The sequence below is a fragment of the Strongyloides ratti genome, assembly GCF_001040885.1.
Source record: "Strongyloides ratti genome assembly S_ratti_ED321, chromosome : 1".
In the NCBI taxonomy this organism is placed as follows: Eukaryota; Metazoa; Nematoda; class Chromadorea; order Rhabditida; family Strongyloididae; genus Strongyloides; species Strongyloides ratti.
This window is the reverse complement of record NC_037307.1, coordinates 1,413,434-1,441,241: the sequence shown is the minus strand read 5'-3', so window position 1 is coordinate 1,441,241 and position 27,808 is coordinate 1,413,434. Positions and strand designations below refer to the sequence as shown.

General features: G+C 21.6%; 6 protein-coding genes across 6 annotated transcripts; 1 reads left to right on the top strand and 5 right to left on the bottom strand.

Annotated features, from left to right (window-relative positions):
* Positions 1 to 583: 583 nt before the first annotated feature.
* On the bottom strand, positions 584 to 883 carry SRAE_1000046100 (Hypothetical protein; the record flags this gene model as incomplete). The annotated part of the gene is made up of 1 exon (XM_024647297.1): positions 584 to 883. The coding sequence occupies one exon, from the start codon at positions 881 to 883 to the stop codon at positions 584 to 586; it is 300 nt and encodes a 99-aa protein (XP_024501389.1).
* A 1,565-nt stretch (positions 884 to 2,448) lies between these two features.
* Positions 2,449 to 3,732, bottom strand: SRAE_1000046000 (Speckle-type POZ protein; the record flags this gene model as incomplete). Its single annotated transcript, XM_024647295.1, has 3 exons — positions 2,449 to 2,592; positions 2,639 to 3,541; positions 3,595 to 3,732. 3 exons carry the CDS (start codon positions 3,730 to 3,732, stop codon positions 2,449 to 2,451), a joined length of 1,185 nt encoding a protein of 394 aa, XP_024501388.1.
* Positions 3,733 to 5,758: 2,026 nt separating this feature from the next.
* Positions 5,759 to 6,926, bottom strand: SRAE_1000045900 (CAP domain-containing protein; the record flags this gene model as incomplete). Its single annotated transcript, XM_024647294.1, has 2 exons — positions 5,759 to 6,193; positions 6,231 to 6,926. The coding sequence occupies 2 exons, from the start codon at positions 6,924 to 6,926 to the stop codon at positions 5,759 to 5,761; spliced, it is 1,131 nt and encodes a 376-aa protein (XP_024501387.1).
* A 2,117-nt stretch (positions 6,927 to 9,043) lies between these two features.
* SRAE_1000045800 (Lipase, class 3 family-containing protein) lies at positions 9,044 to 10,067 on the top strand (the record flags this gene model as incomplete). The annotated part of the gene is made up of 2 exons (XM_024647293.1): positions 9,044 to 9,207; positions 9,245 to 10,067. 2 exons carry the CDS (start codon positions 9,044 to 9,046, stop codon positions 10,065 to 10,067), a joined length of 987 nt encoding a protein of 328 aa, XP_024501386.1.
* Positions 10,068 to 10,337: 270 nt separating this feature from the next.
* Positions 10,338 to 24,629, bottom strand: SRAE_1000045700 (E3 ubiquitin-protein ligase MYCBP2; the record flags this gene model as incomplete). The annotated part of the gene is made up of 1 exon (XM_024647292.1): positions 10,338 to 24,629. One exon carries the CDS (start codon positions 24,627 to 24,629, stop codon positions 10,338 to 10,340), a length of 14,292 nt encoding a protein of 4,763 aa, XP_024501385.1.
* A 2,133-nt stretch (positions 24,630 to 26,762) lies between these two features.
* On the bottom strand, positions 26,763 to 27,270 carry SRAE_1000045600 (Hypothetical protein; the record flags this gene model as incomplete). Its single annotated transcript, XM_024647291.1, has 2 exons — positions 26,763 to 27,125; positions 27,181 to 27,270. 2 exons carry the CDS (start codon positions 27,268 to 27,270, stop codon positions 26,763 to 26,765), a joined length of 453 nt encoding a protein of 150 aa, XP_024501384.1.
* Positions 27,271 to 27,808: the final 538 nt, after the last annotated feature.

Below are 27,808 nucleotides of genomic sequence, written 5' to 3'. Positions count from 1 at the left end.
TATATCTCGATTGTAAATGGTAGTTAATTCAAAAATAGAATGCATTTCTTTTTATAAAAGAACTTATATATAATGGTAAAAGTTTTTTTTTTCAAACATCTATAAGTAATTGAAAGCTAGATATATTTTAAACTTTAAATAAATATATATTTTTGAATGCTTTTAAGTAATTAAAAAAAAAGCCATCTTTAATAAAAAAGATGCTTTTTTGATTTTACTATAATATAAGAGAGATTTATATAAGTAATGATAAAGTAAACTATTTTTATTAACAATTTTGAATATTTAAAAATAGATTATTCATCCAACTGTATTATTAAAAAAATGAAAGATAGTAGGTGGTAATAAAAAATCATTGAAAATATCTAGCTTTCCATTTATACTACATACATTTGACTTTAAGGCGTTTACCAGAAGATTTTTTTAAAAAAAAAAGTAAAATCGGTGATTGGTTGTATTGGAATATCTTACTACTTACTGTTGATAATAATTTAGTTTTTAATTTTTCAATTAATTTTTTTAAAGATTTTTTTTATAATAATGTAAAACTTAATATTTGTTTTTTTTTTATAATTTATTATAACTAATTTGTTTTGTAAAAAGAAGATAAAGTATTATTAGAATCATAAGTATTTGGTACAATGATAGTATTAAATTCTTCTGTAAATTTTGAATTATTCAATGATGCCAATAAATCAGTAATTTTATCAGGATTTTCAGTTTGCCTAATTATTCTACTATACATTGGAAATATATACTCATTAATAAATTTTTCAGAAAATCTATCAGATTGTTTAATTGGATAAATAATTTCATTATATATTGAAGGTATATGTTGATTGGTTGTTATCAATTCAGAAGTAATTTTTTTATCAGAAGACATTACAGTTGTAGTTTCTTAATTAATTTTTAATGTATTTGTAAAGATGGAATCTAATTTAGTTGTGTTTATAATATTTTCAGTAACTAGTGATAGTATATCAGTTATCTCATTAGATTTTTGTCCTTAACTAATATCCTTATTAATCTTTTAAAATACCGGTTTATCAGGAGTTAAAAATTCAGGAATACTTTGTTTAGTAGAAGAAGGAACTATAGCATTTTCTTAATTAATTTTTGATGTAGCAGTTAAGATTAAATCCAATCTAGTGTTAGTAACAATTTTTTCATTAGCAATTTGTAAAAAATCTGAATTTTTGTTGAAATTCTTAGTTTATCTAATTTTTTTTATCAAATTCTGGAAATAAATATTATTAAAAGTCTCAAGATCAAAAAAAATTTTTTTAGTAGAAGAAGCAACTGTTATATTTTTAAAATTGACTACTGGTATACTACCAAAGGCAGATTTTAAACTATATATAAAATTATTTTTAATGATATATTTTGTAAATGATGCTTTAATTTCATTAAACTTATGTTTTTTATCACTGCCTTCATTTTCTTTTTTAAAATCATGTTTTTTAAAGATCACATTGCTTGTAGTATCATCTTCATAATCTATATTACTATCATTTATTTTATTGTCAAAATATAAATATATTTCTTCAAAAGGTATAAATGAATCATTCTTTAATGAAACACTATATTTATTCTTTAAAATTGCTTCATCTTTTTAAACTATTGTAAAAAATGGAAAAGAAATTGTACTTGTAATATTATAACAAATAATGGTAACTTCAATATTATTAAATTCAGTCATGTAAAATTCCATTCCTTCAGGGACATAAGTTCCATTTATTTTACATCTCTCATGAGTTAAATTTGAATATGTTATAGGTATTTCTACATAATATGTATGTTCTCTTAAGTCTATTAATCCATATGAAAAAGAACAAAATGTCTATAAAAATAATAGAAAATGAAATTCTATATTTTTTTTATAAATGTAACAATTTTTTTTAATTTAAGTATTTTTAGTTTGTTGAGAAAAATAAAATTTGAATATTCATATAAATCTTTTCTTTTTTTTGTATTTCAATCAAAATATTTCGTAAAAAAGAAAAATTTTAATGTTGTATTTTTATGAATATATTGAAAAGTTGTAAATATTAATGTTTTATTTCTAATATACAATTTTTTTTATATATTATTATGAATTAATTATTAAAGTAAAATATTATTAAAATATCAAAAAAAAATCTAACATAATATTGTAAACAAATAAAAATATTTTTTTAAAAAAACTAATGAAATATTTGCTTTTATTAATTATGATTTTTAAGGGTATAAATACCTAGAAAATGATAACCTATTCATGTGAGCTATCTTATGGAGAGATAAAAACCCATCCTGAATAGGTAAGTTTAAATTGACATCATTTTTATACTTTTTTTTTTGTCATATCATAGATAATTTGGTATAATTATTCTTATATAAATCTAATATCTATTTCTTATCTAAGTAATTATCGCCAATAAATCTCTTATTAAAAATTTACTAACTATATCCTTAATACTCTGCTGCTTCATCTTTTATTGGTGATGGTTCACCTGAAATAATACATTCCAAAACACTATTAGCCAATATTGGGCGTGCCATCTTTAATTCTGACCATTCATCCATTTTTAAAATTATTTTGTGAAATTTGGAGATCTAAAAAAATAAAGGTAATATATTTAATAAAATTAAAAAAATATACCTTTTGCATACATGCATCCATTAAATTTTCAGCATTATATATATCAGCTTCTTCAATCAACCTACAAACATTTTCATTAGATACTTTAGCTGAAAGTTTTTCTTCACATATTATTTTAAGTTGTCCCAAAATATATTTTTCAGCTAATCTTAATAATTGAATACCTTCCTCAACTTCTAATTCTTTTACAACTTCTCCAGAATACAAATATTTAAGCATTTCACTTACAGCACCAGGAGTTGAATCTTCAATTATAATACTATTATTAATTGCTTCTTTTGTATCAGTATGTTTGAACATAGCTCTAAAAACAGAACTTTGTGAAGCTAACATAAATTTATGAACAGGAAATTCTTGACCTTTACAAAGAATTTTACAATCTGTCAAATCTTTTGATTCATACATTTCAAAAAATCTATCAAAATACTTCCTGTCAATTGGTGTTAATTCTCTATTAAAATTTGATACAACTTCTTGACATAATACTTCTTCTGGATTAAGTAAAAATTCTATTTCAACCATTATAAGTATAGATTGATCATCTCTTATACAACCATGAATTGTAGATCTAGAAAGACTTGCAAGACAAGTACTTTGGGATCTACTAGTATTTAATGAATGAAAACTATGTGAATTTACATTATAATATCCACCATAACTACCATTTCTATTAAAAAAAATTTTACATCTTACTTTTAAATTTAACTCTCTACCAGGAGATGTTGTTATGACATTTAAGAAGAGACGAACAGTATTAAAGTCTTCATATGAATGTCCACGATGTCCATGTGGATTAAATTGTAACTGCCAACAAATGTCAGGAGCATCTGGACTTTTAAAAACAGAACTTTTTAAAATTAAATCTTCATCTCCTATATCAAATAATAAACCAAAATTATTTATCTAAATTAAATTATTAATTTAATTTATAATAATAATTATAAAAAAAAACTTACAGACCATTTTTGAGATACTTTTATATACTCAAAATTTGTACAACATTCATTATCATAACCAGATATTTTTTTTCTTTTTAAAGGTGGTGGTTTAGGACTAGGTGAAGAAGTTAAAATTTGATTATTTTCTTCATTCATTTTACCCCCTAAAAACAATAAATTTTTACATTTATTATCAACTGATAATTTTTACACGCAAGCATATGTTTGCAAAAAAAAAAAAAAATAATTTTTGTTATATGATAAAATTAAAATAAATATATATATCCATCAATATAAAGTCATGCTTAAGGACATAAATCCAAATAAACAGTCGCGATAATAGTCATTTTTTTATAACACGTGCTTAATTGATTGTACTTAAAATGATATCCTTATTTTATTATTATCATAGTTTATAAAAAGACTTACTTTTTAACACATAAAATTTAATCATTTTCAATATAGTTATATTGGTAAATTTTATACAAATAAAAAAAGATAAAAATTCATATAAAATTAAATAAAATTTTTTCTTTATCTTACCAAAGTTTATTTTTTATTAATAAAATTTACTTAAAAAAATATCTTTACATAAATAATAAATTAAAATTTTCACATTAACTAAAAGTTTTATGCTAACATGTAAAAAAACAGTTATGTAAATTAGAAAAATAAAGGTGTAAACTATGAAAAATGATAAATTTCTGTATAAAATAAATTAAAAATTTTCTACAACAATTTGTTTTATTTCAATTTAAACTTTTCAATATAAACTTGTAACTTTTTAGTAGTATGGTTTTATTTCATAGTAATAAAAAAATACTTAAAAGGCATATTTTTTATTGTTATTTGGAACAAAAATGTTAAAAAATTTTATGATAACTATGACTTTGATAAAAAAATTATGCTAGGAATATAATTTAAACAAAAATTATTATCAATATTAAAATTAGCATTGTGAAATTGATTTTTTTTTAAATTGTAAAATTTTTAAGAATGTAAAGAGAAAAAATATATCAAAAGTAAATTTTATGAAGTAATTGAATCATGATACAATTTAACTAAAACTGTTTAGAATCATGGCTAGATATTTGTAATTTTTGCTATTTAAAATAAAAATTTTGTTATAAATATAAGTCATGAATGAATTGATGTGTTTTTTAATGGTTGTTGAATGAAATAGATTTGAAATCATTTATTTCATATTGTTTTTATAAAATGTTATATAAATAAAAAATTTTAATAATTTTTATTTATAAAAAAATAAAACTTATTATTTTTTTTTGCATTGATAAAAAAATTTCATACTTTTATCTATATTTATATATATTTAATAAAGTTAAAAAAAATAATACCATTATACTATAGTTTGATTGTACTTAACTTTAATATTTTAATAAAACCACAAATTTTAATTTTTTTAATGACTATAGTTTTATTTTCACTATTTAATAAAATATATCTTCTTTTATTATCTTTTGAACTTAAAAACTTCATTTTGCAAATTTTTTTTACATTTTGAAGTATTAAACAAAAAAAAATGATTTAAAAATTTTATCAATATGCTCTAGATAAAAATTAAATTATAATATGTTATAATTTTTTAATCTGCAATTATTCTTTATACAGTTGTTTAAAAAAAAACAATTTACCCATTTATTTAATGTCAGATGATTTATTCAATTATATTTTACAGTATACAAATAAATGTTGATTTTTTGATTAATTAAAAAGTTAAATTTTGTAAGAAAACTTTGTTAAAATGTAGTTTAAAGAATGGTCATAAGTTTATATTTTTACTTATAATCGTATTTAAATAATTACTTAAAAATAAAAGTTAAATTTATTTAGTTATTTTTTTATTACACCTTAAAAAAATAAAAATAATAAATGCACTAAAAAATATTTAAATTATTAACTTATTGTACAATTAAAAAATTTTTTAAAAGTTCAAAATAGAAAATCTAATACATTAAAATTATTATTTATTTATTATATACTTATTATAAAACTTTATGCTTTATACAAATTTTTTATAAAAAATTTTAATCCATAATTATGTATTTTTTTTTTTTAAAAAAAAAAGTACACAAAAAAAGCCGAAAGTTTCATAAAATATATTTATATTTTTTTGTTTTCTATCTAATATTAAGAAACAAGTGAATAAATAATACAACTTTTTTTAAACAGTGTTAGTTCTATGTAAGCTTGAACGTTTACGTTGTTTAATATTCAAAGCATTTAATGACATTGATTTTCTTTTTGGATTTAACAATACTACAATATATATTTTACAACCACTTTTTGCAACACCAATTCCAATTTTAGTTGTACCTTTCCACACTAATTTAACAAAATTCCTACATCTTTCATTTGAAATTCCAAATCGAAAATTATAATACATAGATTCATCATACCATTTTTTTACTATTAATGGAGCTTGAAGTAATTCAGTTACAGAAATAAGTTCTTCATATTCATCATAAAGTCCGTGATTAATTACATTTGTTACAGAGATTGAGTTGGCACGGTCTTGGGCAATTTTTGACAACCCATAACTTTCTGCAAGAGGACGTGACGAATGAGATGATCGGTAGGTATTTATTTCTCTTAACATCTAAACAAGAAGCTAATATTTAATTTCTTAAACTTACTCTTTCTTTTAGTAATTTATAATCTTTAAATGTAAAACATGCGAAATTAAGTTCACTTCGCCAGATTCTTTTCCACACGGTATTACTAAAAGAATTCATTCCTAAATACGGTTCTAAAGCTTCATAAAATGATTCAACCATATTACTGCAACTCATTTGGTTTTTTATTTGATAAGAAGATTTTTCAACACAATTTGGTGGATCTTTTGGATTATAAACTCGTTCACAATTTGCACCAAATTTCACACGCTGTCTTTTTAAAGCACATTTAGCTAAATCAGCTAAACTTGGAACAGTATGTTTATTACAATAAAAAGAAACTTTTTTATTACTGGAATGAACTACAACTTCGCCGCCTTGAATGCCTCTAACTGAAACCCTCCTTGGTTTTGGGACTATGGATTTTGGATGTGGTAAACATAACTTGGTAACAACTGGTTCCCTAGCTTTAACTAATCTATTATTGCGCGTATATTCACCAACTCCATTAAAATATATTTCTTTACCTACAAGATGAGGATATTTTGTTCCCAGATATTCTATTACATCTACATCTTCAGAATATGTATGTCCATCATAAACATAAAAATACCTTCCTGCTATATTTTTTACGGCATACTCAAATACATAAACAATACAATTCACTTGTAAGATATTAAAAGAAATATATAAGAATAGGCATAAATTATATTTCATTTTAATTTTACCAAATGAAGAAGAGCCCCAGTTTTTAGGTAAATTTAATAAAATATTTTAAATAAAAATTTCTCTTGTTTTTTAAAAAGTATAAATAAATGAAATAAAAAAAAATAAACACTAAAAAATTAGTTTTTTTTTTATTTTTTTTTACAAGATTTTATTAAAATTTTATTTTAAGATATATGATAAATGATGTTCAATAGAATGATTTTTTGTTTTAAATAAGTGAAAAAATGTATTTAGTGATTGTTAATCACAAAATTTATGTTTGTTAATAAAATGTTTAAAATACATAAGTTAATAAAAATGTTATATTTTTTAAAATTATTTTAACTATTTAAAGTCAACAATATAAATTGTTTTTTGATTTTAATATAATGAAAGTCTATAAATAGCGTTAAAGTGTATTATAAAAAAAATTTTAATTTAATATTAAAATGATTTTTTTAAAAAAATTTTTTTCATTTTTAAAAATTGAGGTAGTACCAGAAAATTCAAAAAAAATTTGCGTTATTGTGAAAAAAATTTTTTTTTAAATTAAGCATATATAGTAATAAAAAAATTAAACAATAAAAATTAAATAAATCAATTGTTTATTATATGTATTACGTTGTCACATATGAAATGCATTTTTTTTTTTTTATAAAAAATTGAAATACTTTAATTCAATTAAAAATAAAAATTATTGAATAGGACATATTGTTTTCAATTAAATTAAATTTAAATCGCCACATCATAATAATAATTTAACTTTCTAAAAGCGATAAAGTTATTTATGACTTTATTCTTTAAAAAAAGTCCAAATTTTTAAAAATATAAAAATACGCTAAGGAAAATTTTGAGAAATAAGGTGGGTCAAAAAGAGTTTTAAATTTCAACTCATTTAATTTTTGAGACGTGATTTTTGAAACGTATAAGTTGGCATCTTCGTGAAAGAGAATTGGTTTTTTCTTTTCACTAAAAAAAGCTTTTTTTAACAATTTTCTTTCATTCTGAATAGTACGAGAAGGAATTAACTTTTGTACCATTTATCAAAAATTTAATGACTAAAATGCTTTTTCAAGATCACCAAACTAATATCACAATTTTTATTGTCCAACCGTTGTTCATTTTGTTTCATGTTATAAAATAGAAATCTTTTTTCATCGCGTGTTAAAATCTTAATTAAAAAAAATTTCTTTTTTTTAATAGCAAAAAATGAAATTTAAGACAAATATTTTTTTAATTGTTTGTTTATCTTATTTGGCATTCATTACACTAGATTTTTTTATCTGCTACAAATTACAAAAAAAAACTAGATTTTTATGCTACCAAAACTTTAGCCATTCTTATAACAGTTTTACAATAATTAGATTCAAAAAAGTTTTTCCACTGGTTACTATTAACAGTTGAAATTTGTTTCTTACTGTTTTTATTCTTAAGATATTAACTTCTTTTCTTAATTTTTTTATCATTACTGGATTCATAAGATTTTTTAAAAAAACTTTATTAACATTCTAAGACTTTCTTTTTTTATTTACTTCTTTTTTGACCTCAAATATAAAATTTATTCAAATATCATTTTTAAAAGATATTATAAAAACTGATAAAAAAAAGCTTATTTTTTGCCTTCTTTATCAATTTTTTTATTCTATTTAGTAAAATAGACTCTTAAGAATCAAATAAAAAACTTAACTTTTTTAAACTGTTACTTAATAGTTAGAAAAGTTAACTAGTAGTTTAGGTTTTCAAAAAATTATATTTCACATGAGACAGTTTAATATTACTTTGTAACGATAACAATAAATATTTATTAAAAATATTTACATAAATTTACAACGACTTGTACTTTATTTTTAAAATTGTGAAAAAATTTATTTTTTTTGTTAACATAAATGTAATCACTTTAAAAATAAAAATGTTTAACTTCAAATTTTTATTAAAAAAAATATGCTAACATTATTTGTAATAAAAAAAATTAGTGATCAAGCAAATATTAAAATTATTATATAATTATTTTAAATATAATCATAAGTTGTTTTATAAGTAAGTTATTCTTCTACTTGTAAATAACTTTGAAAATTTATCTTTAAATAGAAATAATTTTCATTGATATACTTTTTATTATATTTAACATGCTTCTACTATTTTTATTTTTTACTTTAATAAAAATTAATTTGACTTCATATCAAAATGTTTCATTTTTTAGAAAAAACTATTATCATCATGATGTAGGAAAAGTACTATATTTATTAAGTTTAGATTCATATTCAAGAATTCCAGGACAATGTATTTCAAGGTATTAAATAAAAATTAAAAAATAAAATTCTTTTTAGTAATATACCAATTATTTCAACATACTCCCCTTTAACAAAAGGAAAAGTTATTTGTGATAAACGTGGAAATAAATGTTCATTTTTTATATTAATTGACTCAAGAGCACAAAATATGATTATTTCAATTAGTGGAGCTAGAAGTAATTACCAATTTATTCAACAGTTACATTCTTTCACAAAAGGAACTTTAGATTTTTTTAAGATGGGACATGTAAATAGTTATATTGCTAATGCACATCAATGTGTATGGGAGATTGTTAAAAAATTTTTAAAAAAAAAAATTTTTACAAATTACAGTATTATTTTGACAGGTCATTCTTTTGGTGGAGCAATTGCTGCACTTACAGCTTTAAGAATACAAATTAGTAATTATAAAAAAAGTAATCAAATATTTTTATATACATATGGAGAACCAAGATTTGGAACATATTTATTTGCAAAGAACTTTGATGCTAGAATACCTAATAGTTTTCGTGTGGTTTATAGCACTGATATCATACCACATTTACCTCCGTGTAAAAAATTAAAAAAACACAGAAGACGATTTCATTTTTTCAGAACAAATTATCCATGTGATGAACGTAGTTTAAATTCATATTATCATCATAGCACTGAGGTATGGTATCCAAAATGTTGTAACAGAGGTTGTATCATAAAGGTATGTAAAGGATATCCAAAAGGAGAAGATTCAAATTGTAGCAATCAATTAAATTTTAATCTTACTAATATTTTTAAATATAAAAAATATCATAGAGGTTATTTTAATGAATATAATTATAATAATTTTGGTATAGTAAATCAAGGTTTTAATTTAGATTGCTAAAAAAGTTATGAAAATGTTAATTGCAATAAAATTGAAATGTATCACTAATTATCTTATTATTCTTAAGAAGATTCATAGTTTAAACTTTTCGTATTTCTATTAACATTTTATGACTTTTATATTTATATTTGTTTACTTAAATATAAAGTTTTTTTTTTTAATAATTTAAAAATATAATAAAATTTTATTTAGAATTTTTACAAATAAAAAAAAATTTGCTTACAATAGATAAATATAATTAATTTTATTTCCTATATATATATGTATATTTTAAAATTCTCTAATATTTCTACATGCACCACAACCAAGTGAAAATTCAATTCCAGTATCAGGATGATTAATTTTTAATGGACAAACATCTTTTTTATCTTTTATTTCTCCTTCAATAACTATTGGTGTTGCCTTTGGTCCAACAGGACAATTTGGTAATTCATCACCTTTTAATATCATTAATCTTTGAAAATCACTATGACATATTTGGCAAAAATGTGTTGTGCCAAAACAAAAATATACTGCTACAGAACAACAAAAACGACATTTATATTCAATATATTCTGTACCATGTTTTGTACAACTACCACCACCAGCTACATTAGAACAACCACCACAAATTAATTCTTCAGGTTTAAAAATTATTTTATGTTGATTACCATCATCTTCTTGTAAAAGAACCTGATGACAATTAACATCACCACCATAATATGCTTTACCACATTTATAACATAAACAATACATAAATTTTTGTAATGCTTCCTCAACAAGTACATCATCATTATCTTGATCTTCTATATCAATAAGATATTGTTTTGGTGTACCAATATTACAATAATATTTATATCTCATTAATGATTTTTTTTTAACATCTTCATATAATATTCTATAATCATTCATTATTTTTTCAAATTTACTTTCTTTATCTTTATGTTCTAAATTAGAAAGACATAATGGACATTTCATAAATCTAAAACTTATTCTTGGACCATTCCATTTATTTTCAAGAACAGTCATTAAACAATGATAATGAAATATATGTCCACAGGTTACTTGTATACATGGTGCTGAACCTAATTTATCTGTATAACATATAGAACATAAATCATCACTATCTTGATTTATTTTTCCTTTTATATTATTATCAAATTCAATAAATATTTGTGGACATTTTAAACATGGTAGACATTCTTTTTCACCAATTATACCATTACAAAAATGCCCACAATTAGAATGAACCTTTTTACAAACATTTCCTTTATATTTTTCACATTCACTTTGATAACATACACCATTTAATTTTTCTACTTCCGTTTGTAATGGTCCTTCACAGAAACGACAAATTTTATATAAAATAGGATTATCAAAAAGTTTCAATCTATTCAATGCACGATGTATACCATTTTCATTATGAATATTACTTTCAATATCATTATCAACATTATTTTTAATATCATGTAATTCTAGTATTCCTTTTAATCTTTTATTATTAACTAATAATAAAAATTTATTTTCAATTTTAAGTCTTATACTACCTTCATGAACTTCAACACTTACTTTATTAGAACATTTTTGTGATTCATCTAAATTATTTGTATCATCTTCTAAATTAATTGAAGGTAATGTTAAAACAGAATGACCACGTTTCTTTTTACTTAAATGAAGTGTCTTGAAACATGTTTTACATAATTTCATTTCATCACAATCATAACATATTAATGATGCTCTAGTTTCATAGTCATCATGATTTTCACAAAATGGTAATTCTTTAATGTCTTGAATACCTTCAACAGGAGATTTTGAATAAGTTGATTTAGATATATTATTTTGAAAAATTGATAAATCTAACCATTGTTTATTTGTTAAAAGTGATAATGATGTTAATGCCATCCAAAAAATTGGTTTTTCAATTAATTTTATATAATTAGTTATATTTTGATTATACAAAAGTATTGATGATAAATTATTTGTATTTGTATCTGAATAACATTCATCAATTAAAAGAATTTTATCTTCTTTGTTAAAACTTTTTTTTATACCTAAACAATAATTGATAGCTTCAATAATATTGTAGCATATTTCATCTTTTATAAAAATAGGCCAATTACCATATTCTCCATCAACATCATTTGTAATAACTTTTTCTAACCATCTTTTAATAATAAATTCAATATCTATATTTTCATTACTATTATCATTTTGTATACCATCAAAACCAGGCTTATTATCACCTTTTACAATAACTTCACCATCTTCATAACCAAACATTTCCATACTTCTTTGTCCTTTAACTCTAACACCAACTTCTGCACCATTAACAACAATATTTAACATATTTTTTATAACTTTTCTACCAACATCTTCACATACAAAGTTTTTCTTTTCACTTATATTTATCATTTTTATTGTTTTATCAATACCATCAAGAACACTTTTAGCAGTAGTAATATCATCACTAACAACTTCTAATAACTCACTAAACAATACCAAAACATCTGTTTTTAAAGCTTTAACTTCAACAGGTATCTTTTCAATAGAAGTTAATAAATCATGACTTTTAAATTCTGGACCATCGTATATATCTTCAAAATTATGACTACATAATTTTTCAATTATACTAACAAGATTCAAAGCATATTTATATTTAGAATTTAATTGATTTTTATTAATTATACCATCATATTCATTTTTAATTTTTGGTATTCTTTTCTTTTTACTCTCTTTTAATATAGAAATTTCTTTTTGAAGAGCTTTAGTTATTTGAACACTAACATATCCTTTAATTGGTTCTAAGTGATTCTTAGAAAATAAATAATCTAATATTTGATTTCTTAATTTTGTTCCATTACCATCTTTGACATTAACTACTTTTGTATCATCATATCTTTTTTCATCCTCACAACAACCTCCATCAACTGAATCATTTAAATTTTCCTCAAATACCTGTCCAGTTATTGCTTTAAAAAGAATAAAAGCATCAGATTCAACTTTAGGTGTATTATTAGTTGAAGATTGTTCCTCATCAGAAGAAGTATCCTCCAAAGTACTATCAGGAAAACTAAAACTTTTACTAATATTTTTCTCTCCCCTCTCTTGATAGTCAATTTTTCTTTCCATAACATTATCCTCCCCAGCAAGGATTATTAGACGTCGAAGGCGAACCAATTGATTGGGACTTCTTAATGTAACTCTTATCTTTTTTAAATCATATCTAATTTTTCCCAAATAACAATTAACCCATCCTTTGAAATTTTTCTTTAATTTAATGTCTTTCAAAACAACAAATTCACAATTTCCATCAACTTTGTTGTCCTCATAACAACATTCTAAATTGAAAGTGTAAGCTTTAAAAACAACTTCATTAATATAAAAATTTTTATCATCAATTGAATTATCAATATAAACAGCAACAATTTCAGGAACTTCTCTAATTGTATTAGAAGAAGTATTACTACTTTTTTCTTTATGTTTTAAGATAGCTAAATTACCAAATTCAACTTCAATATAACGTTCCTTATTTTTATTGTCTTCAGATGATTCCCAGAATGTCTCTAAATTATCTTCCATAATAGCATTTAAAATTTCTGTATTAGAAGATGAGTCAAATTTTAGTTTTTTAGTTATATTAATAAATTTATTAACTTCACTTTCTCCACAACCTGTAGAAGACCATAAACTTAAAGAAGGATCTTGTATCTCTTTTAATTTCATTAAAAACATCTTTTTACCTTCTTTTGGTGAACCTGATGACATAATAGAACCAAGAATTTTAACAATACAACATAACTCTTTTAGTATATCTTTATCAAATCTTGTATATTGAAAATTCCAATTTTTTAGACAAAGATTTTTAAGTCTTCTAAATTTATCTATTTCAATTATTGTCATATCTTGAACTTCTTTAACTTCATCTTCTGCCTTAATAATTAAAGATAATGATACAATAAAATTATGAAAATCTTCTACAACTTCTTTTACCAAATCTTCACCACTTAAAAGGCATATTTTACCAGGATGTGGAAGTATTTTGAGATTCTTAAAAAATGAGTATGATTTTTTTTGTCTTGTTGAAATATAATTATACATATTATTACTAAATATTGTTAATGTTTCTATATGACTAAATAGTATATCTTCAATGGACTCTTCTGATGACACAATTCTAATTAAATTTAAAAATGTTTGATAAGTAAATGACAATAAAAAGGATGTTTTGATACAATTTTTTAAATGATTTTTTATCAAATTCAAGTCAACTGTTGGAGTATTATCAAAGACAAATGAAAAAAGTTCATGCTCAATTTTTCTTACATCTATAATTTTTGAATTATTTGGTGTATCAAAAAATGAGTAACTCTCTCTACCTAAATCTTCATACTCCTGATAATTTCCTTGACTTCTAGCTGTTCTTTTATAAATTTCTTTATTTGTATTTAAATTTTTGTTAACTTTTAATTTTTTGATATCATCTTTTTTCATGTCTTCAATGTTATCATCAATTAAATTAATAGAAAATTTTGATGGTCCTGGATCAGATATAGCACTAGTATTTTGATTACCTATTATTAAATCACTTCCTGAATAATGTTTTTTTCTTAAACTTGATTTTCTTTTTAATATTGAATGAAGAATTTCTGGATCTGATTGATCAATAGTTTTAAAAACTTCATCATCATAATCCTCAACTTTTGTTTGATGGAAATTTTTTTTAATGTTATTATTTTCATTAATGTAAGGATTTAATTTTAATAAAAATATTGCTTTTTTTATTATATCTTCTTCTAATTTATCTTCAATAAAAGTTTCATCTGTCTCATCACTACTATTTTTATCACTAATATCTTCAACAGCACCAGTTCCATAGGAAAAAGAATTTTTATTAACAACAGTAACATCCGTATTCATGTATTTATCACGACATTTTAGGCAAAGTATATACCATGCACAATTACTAGGAGCACCTTCACCACATGAACCTGACCAACCACTTGTATAATTACCAGCTGAATTATATCCTTTTCCACCAGATGGAGCACCACAACCTGGATGTGATGTTTTCATATGTGAAGTTACTGGTTTATCAAAATATTTACTACATAATTCACAATGTCCCATATTTGAAGATACATGTACTGGGGTACCTTTAAATAATGCTGATGGTGGAACATTTGGATTACCAACTGGTGATAAAGATAAAGCTATTGTATTACCATTATTTTTAGTTGTCAAGTCTTTTGTTGGTGTTTCATAAATTTTATAATTATTATGATATAATAAATCAGAATCAGGAATAGATGCTCTCATACTTTCTATACTTGACATAATATATCTTTGATTTTCAAGATATTTTAATACTTCTTTAATAATTTTTTTCCATAAATTTTTTAATTCATGTATAAAATCATCATTTTCATTATCATTATTTCCTCCAGTTAATCTATCTATGACATTAACAATTTTTTTTGATTTATTTGTATGCCATAAATATGAGGCAAACAATGCCCGACAACTCTTAAATACAAATGGTGTTAAAAGAATTTTTTTATCATTATAAATTATTTTAGTACTTCTAATATGTTCTTCTTTATTATTCCAATTACTTCCATAATCTTGTTTAGATTCAAAATTATTAATATTTGTAGATAATTCTTTGATATCATTAGATATATGTGAAATTTCAACTTCAAATGGACTTTTACCTCTTTCATTAAGTAATAAATCTTCTCTTTTTATTAATTCAACGTTTAATGTTTTACTATATTGTAAAACATAACCATACTGCCAATCTTTATCAGGTAAACCAATTTCAGTTTTATTAAAAAGAAAATTTTTTAATCCATCTTCATTTATATTAACTTTTAACCAAATACCATCTTTATTATCAATAATATCAATGAAATTAAATCTTGTTGTATGAACTATAACACCAATTGTATATGATTGAAGTGATGGAGCATGTCTTATACGAACACCAGAATTATATGGATTATAATCCCAACTTGCTTTTAATGATTTTTCTTTAGTAACTGTTGTAAAAGATAAAATAGTTTTTTTCCCTTTTATTCTTAATCTTTCAACATCCTCAACATTTAATGAAACATTTTGATTTATTAAAAATTGTTTATCTTCAAGATATGCTAATATTTTATAGATTCCCTTTTTTTTAGGTATCCATTCAACAATACGACTATTTGTTTCATTATCATAAATAAATTCATACTTTTCTTTTGTTACTTTTTTCATTCCTGTCATGTAACTCCATCTTATCTCTTCAAATGAATAATCCTGAAATATTGGATTTATTGTCATTGCTATATATTTTGATTTCATTGCTATTGATGGTTTATATGGATGTGCTGCAATCAATGAAAATAGCTGTGCCCTTTTTCTTCCCTCATAACATTCCTCAAAACTATCATAATTATTAATATTAGAAATGTATGGTGGTATAACATTAGAATATTGAATATTACTAGTCATAATTTCACCAATAGATTCTCTTATTTCAATAAAACATTTTTTTAAATTATCTACATTTCTTAATATTTTACCATGTTGATCTTTTAATATTAATCTTAAAATTATTTTTTGCCCAACAAGTACCTGTTCTTGGATAGATTCTAAATTACCATTATTTGTATCACAATCATCTTCATCTTTTCCAAGTAAATGAACTTCAATTTCACTGGTACGTAAATCAATAAATTCTGTTAATAAATTATCAAAACTATCAACATGTGCCATTATATTACCATATCTATCACTACCAATCTCATCATTTTCATTACTTTCAAAAAGAATATCTCTTAAAAATATACTACCTTTAGAAAAAAGTTTATCTTCTATAAAATCATTAAAAAAACTTCTTTCAATAGTATGTCCATTACCCATTCTTGTAAGTAAATCATCCTCCTCATCATAAATATCATCAATATCCATATCTTCAATAATACCATCTTCAATAATATCTTTAATATGAAGTTTAACATCAATAAATAATCCTTTTTTTAAAATATTTTCATGTTTAGAAATAAAATTATAAAAATTTTTTCCCCTCTCATTTTCTTCACACCATCCAATCATTCCATGATTTAAATTTTTTTTATTTTGATTTAACATCAATAATCTACAACCATCAGATATGATATGAACAAGTTCTTTTTCTAAAATTTCTAATCTTTCTATCATATTCATTTCATTCCAAACACCAAAATATTTATTTTCATTGACAAAATTTTTATATCCTGTTACAGTACACTTGAAACCCCAACAAAAAGTATTTTCTTCCTCATTTGTTAATAAATTTTTTCCATCACTACTAACAGATTCAAAGATAAATAATAATTTTTTTCCAGGTAATGTAATAAATTCAATTGGCCAATTACCACTATTTTTTTCAAATTTTTTTCCTCTTCCAGAAAATGTACAAATTTTTATAAAATTTTTTTCTAAATTACCATTTACAACAACATCATTAATATTGGTAAAATCTTTTTCATCTAAATTATCTTTAACTAAGAAAATACTTAATTTATCATTTGTTGAATAACTACAACAATCTGGATCAAAAAGTAATGTCATATAATCAACTTTTTCATGTAATTTAACAAATTGTGCCACAAAAGAACCCCTCTTATAGGGATGATCAGATTCAATAGTACAGATATTTGTTCCATTATATAAACGACAATAATTTGATAAAAGTATTTTGTTTTCAGGAAAATTAGTAAAACTATAATATTTACATTTCATTTCCATTAATATTGGACCAATAATTTTAATTAAACTTTGAAGATTCATTAATATTATTGAGGTATTTCTTTTATCTAACTCAGAAAATATGTGAGAATAATTAATAATATTTATCATAAAATTTAAATCCATAATTTTTGAGTCATTTCTATTATCATTACTTTTTATTTCTTGATTTTCATTTTCATGAATAACTTTTTCATTAACAATTAAATTTTTTGTATTTTCAACAACATTTCCTATTATTATATCAGCAAGATTTCTTAAAATTTCTTTAGTTGTTTCTCTATCAACAATTCTTGATTGTTCTTCTCTAATAGTATATAATATTCTTGGTACTTGTCCTCTACTAACAGTTGTCCCATTATTACATAATTCACTTGTAAAAAAAGTTATTTTTGTTCCATTTATTAATTGTAGTGTTGATGTACCATTTTCACCAAAATATGTTATATAACAACAATTTGGCAAACTTATTGCTGTTATCAATGGTATTGAAAAATAAAAACTTATCTTTATTGTATATACCATATTTGGTGATAATAAAATTGATTTGGAGAAAAATATATCATGACATTGGAATGCATCAACACCATCTTCTGTTGCCTCACCATTCCAAGGTTGAGTTTTAGAAGATTTTAATAATTCAACTGATCCAGTAACATGATCAAGAATTTTATGATTCTCTTTACTTTCATTTTCATTAATTTCTATTAATTCAGCCTCAAACATACAAATTATATCTTCTTTTTTTTCCATAATAAGTGAACCAGTAAATATACTGAAACCATATAAAATAACTCCAGAATTATTTATTGAAAATGATATAGCATCAACTGATCTTTCCTGAATTCCTGTTAAACTTCCCTTTCTACCATTAGTATTAGAAGTACCTGTTTTAATATTAATATTATTTAAATATTCCCAACTTTTTCCTCCACTTATTTTTGAAAATCTACATAAACTTGCCATAATATTTTGTTGTTGACACATATTTGAATAACTTTTAATAATTTTTTTAAATGTACATGTTAAAAGTTTTTGTGTTATATCCTTTAACTTAAATCTTATCTTTTTATAATTTTCACCAATATTTTCATCATCATCTCTTTTATTACTATTTTTTTCAAAAGCAAAACCAAATAAAAATTTTATAATATTTACTGGTTTGGAGGCTTTATCAAAGTCATCTGTTGTTACATCAATTTCTCTTTGAAGTAATGTTCCATTACCATAACCAATAGTATCAATTGATGTTATAAGTCTTTGCCCAAGATCATAACCAAATTTAGTATTTTCAAAAACATTACAACCACTACTTCTACGACCAAATTCATTACCACAAAAATTGGGTTCATAAAATTTCATAAATGAATATAAATCATCAATATGTCCATCTTCTTTGTTATCATAAATAAATTTAAAAAGTGAATATAATTTCCAGTAATTAAAATTTTCAACAGATATTTTTTTATTCATATCTGAACGTATAATACATTTTATCAAATTTCCCATTATTACTTCTTTTATTGAAAAAAATAAATAACCACAGAAAATGAATGTTTCTGATGTTTGTTTTGCTAAAGAATATATTCCTTTATCATTACATGAAATATTTTTTGATGCTTGTTTTAAGATACAAGTTAATAATTGATAAAATCTTATTATTATATCAGCATCAGCTTCAGTATATAAAAAGTCAATATTTAATGGATTTGATATATATCTATATTTATGTTTTAAATTTCCATTAGTTTTATAATTAAAATATTCTTTTGGATATCTTAATTTCATACAATATGTTAACATTTTAATTCCCATTATACATAATGATATTGATCTTTCTTTATTCCATTTGATATCATCTGAATTTGTTAAACTTTCAATATTATCATCATAAATTGTAAGATCATTTTTAAAACCAAAACATGTATCAATAGTACATTCAATAATTTTTAATAAATTTGAAATACCATCAGTATTTATTGTAATAAGTGTATTTAAATTATACATTTCATCAGTCATTGTACTTATTATTGTTTCAGCCATCACAACATTTAATGTACTTAATGCTGGTGAAGTTAATATAGTATTAGTTTCACCTTTATAATCATTATCATGAAAATCTTTTTTTGGTATTTCAATAAATAATTCTGGAACTTGACCAACTTTAATATCAGTTCCATTATTGGCAGCTAAACTATTTTTAAAAGTAATAATAATATCACCATTTTTTTCTTCTTTTCCAGTACCAGAATCAATTCTTACTTTTTCTTTTCCATTTTTACCACAAAATCCTGGTTCACCAGTCATATTAACAACAACCGTATACCATTCTTCTCTTTCTAATTTTATTGGTTTTTTTAAATTAACACAATAAATATCAATTTCTCTTCTACTACTAAATCTTTGAACACCAGTCTCATACATTACCTCTTCATTAGCTAATATCTCAGCAAATTCATCATCATTTCCAAATTCTTCAATTTTTTTAATACCTTTTAATTTATAAATACGAACATTTGCCTTATAATTACCTTTACCACCAAAAAGACCAATACCACATAAATTAATAATTTTATTACTTTTAAATGATATTGCTTCAACAGCCGTCAATGCATTAGGTATATAATAAGACCATCCATTAGAATATGAGGTAAATCTTGAAACTTTAAAAATTTTAAAATTATTTTTATCATTAACTTTACTACCAACATATCTTGTTAAATTTGGATATGGAAATATATTTGCATTATTTTCATTTTTAATACATGCTTTAAAATTTTCTGGATCATAACTTCTATCCTCTTTTAGATAACAATTTTCATATGTTGAATGTGAGAGTGAACTTATAATTGTATATGATAAGATTGATTTTAAATATATTAATCCTATTTGAGTATCTGATAATTTATTAATACTTGTAATATATGAAAGATTATCTGGTATGATATATTCAGGTAAATTAAGTAATTCTAATGCTTCAGAAACTAAAATATTTTCATGAATATTTAATTTTGTTATTTTATCTTCATAATCATTTATTTGATGATGATATAATTTAAGTAGATATTTTTTGTAACATTTTATAGACATATCAATAGAATCATAACACCATATAATATCAGTATTAATTGTATCAAAAGATATGGATGTTTTTGGATAAAGTAAATTATCATTAAATGGAATATATTGAGTAAATGTTCCTTGACGTTTTTTATTTAATAATATATATTTTGGTACCTGATTTTTTGTTACTTTTTTTGGCATAATAACATAATAATCATTATCAGCAATTATTTTACAATTATTTAATTTTAATTGATTATTATTTGATTTAGTATCACAAAAATTTGATTGTAAAAGATTTTTTCTTAATTGAAGAATTAATGAATTATTTGACATACATAACCAGGAACATGAACAATTTTTTAAAATTTTATCACTTTTTGTTTTTAAATCATCATCAATTATTTCATTAATAATATCACTTAATAATGTTGGTTTTGTTTTAATTATTCTTAATTTATTTTTATTTTTACAACCTTTTTCTATTAAACCCCAAAACCATAATACACCAGTATCTGTCTTGGCAATTGAAATATTTGGTCCAGCTATAATTTGATCAATTTTAACTTTTTTATCACCAAATGATACTTTATAAAAATATTTTTTTTCTTTTCTTTCATTTTCAATATTTTCAATACCTAATTGTCCATAGTCATTAGAACCAAATGTATAAACAGAACCATCTTTTGTTAAAATTATTGAATGATTATCACCAGCTTTAATATCAATAATAATTTCATTAATAGGTAATTGTAATGCCCATTCATAATTAATTTTATCATCTATTTCTTTTCTTTTTTTAGTTTCATTAGGATTTTTATGAGCATCTCTAATATATGTACTATAATTTGTAGCACATCCTTTACATATACCACATCTACAACAAACACCAATAACTTTACCATTACTTTTAGTTAAACATTTACATAAATCACCTTTTTTTAAACCTATTCCTGATTTTTTATTATATGTAACTTCAGAATGTGTCATAGCATAACTACATCTATTACCTCTAGCACTACATTTATTACAAATAAGGCATATTGTTGGTGGATCATCAGGAGAAAAATAATGATTATCATTACGACATAATGAATTTATTGGTATATTTTTTGTTGATATTCTAACTGGTGAATGTTCTTCATTTCTTGGTGATAAATTTAAAATTTTATCATTAAATAAAAAATTAGTCATATTATTATCATTATTTTTTCCATCTCTACCACATTGAAATTTATCATTAAAACCTAATGTCCATACTTTACCATGTTTATCTAATACAACTCCATGACTTTTACCAAATACAATATCTTTAACTGATATATTTTCTAAACTTGCAACTTCAGGAGAATCAGGAATAGTTTTAATAAAACAATTATTTTTACCTAATTTTGGTAATGGTATCATATAACTCATACCAGTTTCAGATATAAAAAAACAAAATTCTTTTTTTAATATTGCTTTAACAATCTTTTTTTTATTATAATTAAATCTTATTCTTCTAACAGGAATTGATGTTTTTTGATTTTTATCATTATCAAGTAAAATTTCTTCTTTAACATATAATGATGGTATAAAATTATTTGGTGATGATATTTTTGTTGGTGTATTAATAAATTCATTTCCTTTAATTAATGGTAATGTAAATATACTTTTACCTAATAATAATACTTTTCCATTATCTAATGTAAGTAACATTGAATCTGGTATATCATGTGTATAACTTATATATTTAATTTTTTCATTATCATTATCAATTATAAAAAAATTTGATAAAGTAAATCTTTTCCATTTTCTTTCATTAGATAAATTTTCATTATCATCATCAAGATTTTCATCATCATCATCATCATCTATCTCACTATCAATTTCAGTACCATTATTTTGTAGGCCAAATTTTTGACAATCACCATAATACCATAAATTACCACAATTAGTTAATAATACTTTTCCTATAATTTCTTTATTTGATGAATCTTTAATTTCATAATAATTTTTTATATTTCTTTGAAAAAGATATTTAGGTATTTTTATTTTTTTAATATCATTACCATCAGAGGATGAATTAATTTTAACAAATGAATAATATACTAATTGATATCTTTGTTTAGAGTAACAATATTTTTCATCGTTATCAGAATTTTTTTGTATAGCTTCAAACATTTCATTAATTTCTAATTCTTCAATAACTAAATCATTACTTTTTTCATCAAGACATGTAAACATTAATTTACTATCATCATAATTTTCTTTTTTACTATTATCAACAAAATATATATGATCTTTAAATGTTGTTTTTGTTGAGATTGCTGGAGCTTTAACAACAATATGATATAAATCTTGTAATGTTCCTTTATCAATAAGTAAAAATGTTTTATGAAAATTAAAATCACTTGATGTTATAAGTGTATTATCAATTAACAAATATTCATGTTTATTTTTTTGAAATAAATATAAATTTCTATTTTCACTACCATATATTGTTACATTTGACATATATATATGTCCACGTTTTGTTTCATTAAAACCTGTACCAATTTTAAATAAACCATTATTATTAAGAATATATAAATATGTTCCATCTGATGTTATTGAAGAAAATAATTTATTTTCATTTTTTTTTAATGTTGATTTAAATTTTATATTAAATTGACATAATAATGAATGATTATCAATAGTATCTTCATACCATAAATCTAAATATCTATCTAAATTCCATCCACATGATAAAGACATTTTTTGAATAAATAAAACAAATTGATAAAAATTATATGGTACTCTACAATAATCATCATTACAAAAAATTTGTTGTTGTTTAAAAAATTCTCCAGATTCTACTAATCTTTCTGAGGTAGATCTTTCATTTATTATAATACTTGTTATTATATCAAATATCATATTTATAGATCCATAAGCTATTGATAATCCTAATAAACAATTTTGAGCTAAATCTGCTATTGTTTTATTGTAATGAAGACGTAATATTTTTAATTTTGTTGTCATTGAATGTGTCATAACCTCAATTTCATTACTTGGAGTATCAGCCATTTGGAAAATATTATTATTTTTAAATTTACCAGTATTAGTATAATGTAATTTACGAAAAGGTATACATTCTAATTGTCTTTTTAATTCTTGTAATGCTTTTATACACATATGTGGATTTTGATCTTGTAAATCAAGAATAATTGAAAATATTACTTGATAACCAGAAAAAATTAAATTATTTGATGATGGTTTAGTAAAACTTCTAAAACTACTACTATCACCGGTATCAGTATCCTCAATAGTAGAATCAAATATACCATTTTTATATACTTTCTGTTTTCTAATAAAATTTTCAACAATATTTCTATCTAATATTGATATTAAATTAACATTATCCATCAAATGTTCTTCATCAAATTCATCACCATCAATGTCAAATAAGACATCAGCTTTTGAGATACAATTTCTTGCCATACTATTAGCAACAAAATTTGATGGTTTAACAGTTGTAACAAGATTTTTAAATATTTTTGTATACATTTCATTTGATGTTAATATACTATATTCAGGAGTTGTATTATTACTATTATTATATTTATTATTATTATTATTCCATTCACCATTACTATTAATAGAAGTCTCCTGAAATGTTGATGTTTTTTTGAGTAATTTATATAATTTATCAAATACATCCCTATCATTATTTTTTTCTTTTTTGACATTTCTTTTTTTTGTGTCAAAATTTGCCATAAAATATTCCATAATTAGGTGGATGATGATTAAATTGTTTTTTATATTTACAAAAAGAAAAAAAAAAGAAATTTTTTATATAAATATATTGAAATGATTTATGGTAAATCTGTAAAAAAAAATAATACAAAATAATTAGCTTTTAAGGAAATAAATTTATAATAAAGTCATTTTTGTTTTAAAATTAAGGAAATAAACATTAATTATGATATAATAAATAAAATTATATATAAAGTGGTAGAAAAATAAATCAATAAACAATATATATATGCTATATATTGCCATATATATATATATGTTTATATTAAGCAAAAGACACTTTATGGCACATACTATGTTATGGAAGGGATATATATATAAAGAAATGAGTATTAGTTATTTTGAAGGAACATAACAAATGTCCAGTATTATTAAAAGTAACGAGAGAGATAGTGTTAAGAAGTTTTTATTAAAAATGGATTTTATCATAAAAATATGTTTTAAAATATTAAAAAGATATATTCAATGAAATATAATAAATATTATAATAAAATAGTTTTTTATAAGAAGTATCTCAAATTTCCATATTTAACGGATATACATTAAATATTTAGGTACATTGACATTTATAATAAATTGATAAGGAAAAAAAATAAAAGATGCATGCTTATAAAATTATTATAATAAACTAAAATAAGATAAAAATTTTTTTTTTTACTATATATATAAAAAAAAATAAAAATATTTTTAGAATAAATCAAAACAATTATTATTTTTTTATTTATTTTTCTTCTTAATAACTTAAACAAAATTTTATAGAAAAAAAAAATACCTTCTTGACATGATGTATATAAAAAAAAAGTTAGCTAACAAAAATATTTTATAAAAGTATATATAAATTAAAAGGGAACAAAAATATTGGAATAAAATAATATTTTAAACTTTTTCAAGATTAAATTTTATATAAATGAATATCTAAAAGTAATAAGTTAACTTAATAAAAATAATATTTTTTCATGTGGAATAATAAGTGTAAAAATTTTATTAAAATAATATATATATATATTTAGTAAAAAGAAAATTAAAAAAAAAAAATAGAAAAAAGAATCTTTAAATAAAATAAGGGCAATTTTTCATTATATATGTAAAAAGAATGGAATAAAAATGAAAAATATATGAAGATGAATTGTTAAATAATAATATACTATTTTCTAGCTTTAATTTATAATTTATTGCACTTAATGAAAAATGGAATTTTATAATATTTTCAATGTGTACCTTTTAAAAAAATAAAATATTATAAAATACTCTCATAATATTAATATATATATTTTTTAATAAAGAAAATTAACAAAATGGGGCATGAAAATGGTTTGTCAAAGATAAAATTAAAAAAAAAAAAGAAGATATTTAAAATGATTTTAAAATTTTCAAAGCTTTATATTGTTTGTATAAAGACAAAACATTGAAATTGCATCATTTTTCATGTAAAATTGTTTTTACTTATTTTAAAATATTTTTATAAAATATGTAACAATAAATTTTGAAGTTGTTTGTGATTTTTGATTTAATTGAAAAATAAATTTATATAATTTTTATTTAAACATTAACGATTGTTAAACTCTTTTTGTTTTTATCTTTATTTTTTTTTTTGGTCTTGATGTAAATTTATTGACAAAATATATTAATTGTATAAATTTTTAATTTCATTTAAATAGTATATATAATTATAAATATTTGAAACTTATTTCTTTTTTTTTTCTAAATGAGTCCTATATTGTTGTCTATATTATTTATCTAGTAACTTTGAAATATTATTTTACTTTATTTTTTTATATATCTGTATTTATATATCACTTTATCAAATATTAACTATTCCTCTCAAATGTAATTTTTTTCTACCATTATAATTTGATGATAAGAAATAAAATTTATAAATGTGTAAATGATATATTTATTCTCTTTCTAACGTTATTGTTAAAAAATAAGATTATTATGAGTAATAACTGAACAGGAATTATTATGATATTAATTACATCATCAATTATTTCTGATAAAAAAAAATTTATTATTATGTAAAAAAAAAATCTTTATCATTGAAAAATTACAGAAAAAAAAGTAATTATCAAGTAAAAAAAAAATTTTTACAATAAAATGCTATGATAATTACAAATTATTATTAACAATGGTATATTTTCCACCCACTAAAAATATCAATACAATGAGAGAAGCAATTGTTGAAGCAGTGAAAGAAACAGTTAATAGAATCAAACTATTCTTCCAAGTAGTATTACCCTCATTGGCAAGATTTATAATTGCCATAATAAGTGCAAAGATATTTAAAAGTGCAAGGACCCAATAATAGAAATGATTTACATAAACAATATTGAAAAAATTTCCAGAGATTGCTCTTAAACTCCATCCAAGTAAAAAGCCAGCTGTTATCAAAAAAAGAATAGCAGTTTTTGGGAAATGGGCAACACGAGTTGGATATGACAAAAAGACATAAAGAACAATACATGCTGCTATCTATAAAAATAAATAAAAATTTTATAATTAAAAAATATTAATGAAATTTACTTACTAAAGAGACAGCTTTAATTAACCATAATGGAACTGTAGCAACACATCCTCCATTACTTCTAGTAGTAGTTGTTGTCACTTGAATAGCCATAATTTATAAATATAAACTGTTAAAAAAAAAATTTAAAAATATAAATTTATAATATACTGTTTAAATGTATTATGATAAATTAAACATGTTATTAAACAACTTTTATTATTTAAAACTGAGAGGCTGTTTAATTTTATACAAAATACAATACTCTATTTAAATCAATTTATAAAAATCATAAATTAAATATTGTTAAAAAAATTTTTTCTTATAATAATATTTCAAATTAGAAAAATGTATAACATATTTCAAGAAATGACTAATATAATAGTTAAAAGTGGGGGTATTTGAAAATATATTTAACAGATGTGTACATTTAACAACAATGGCAAATCATATGATATTATAAATAATATTGAGATAATAGATTTATATACATATATACAACATCATATAAATAATAGTTTAAATTTTGGGAGGACATTTTTAGTAGCATATAGTTAAAAGAGAAAGAGAAAGAGAGATGTAATTACTTAAAAATTCATGAATATAATGTTTATTTGAAAAAGAGTACACTATGACATTGATAATACATTAA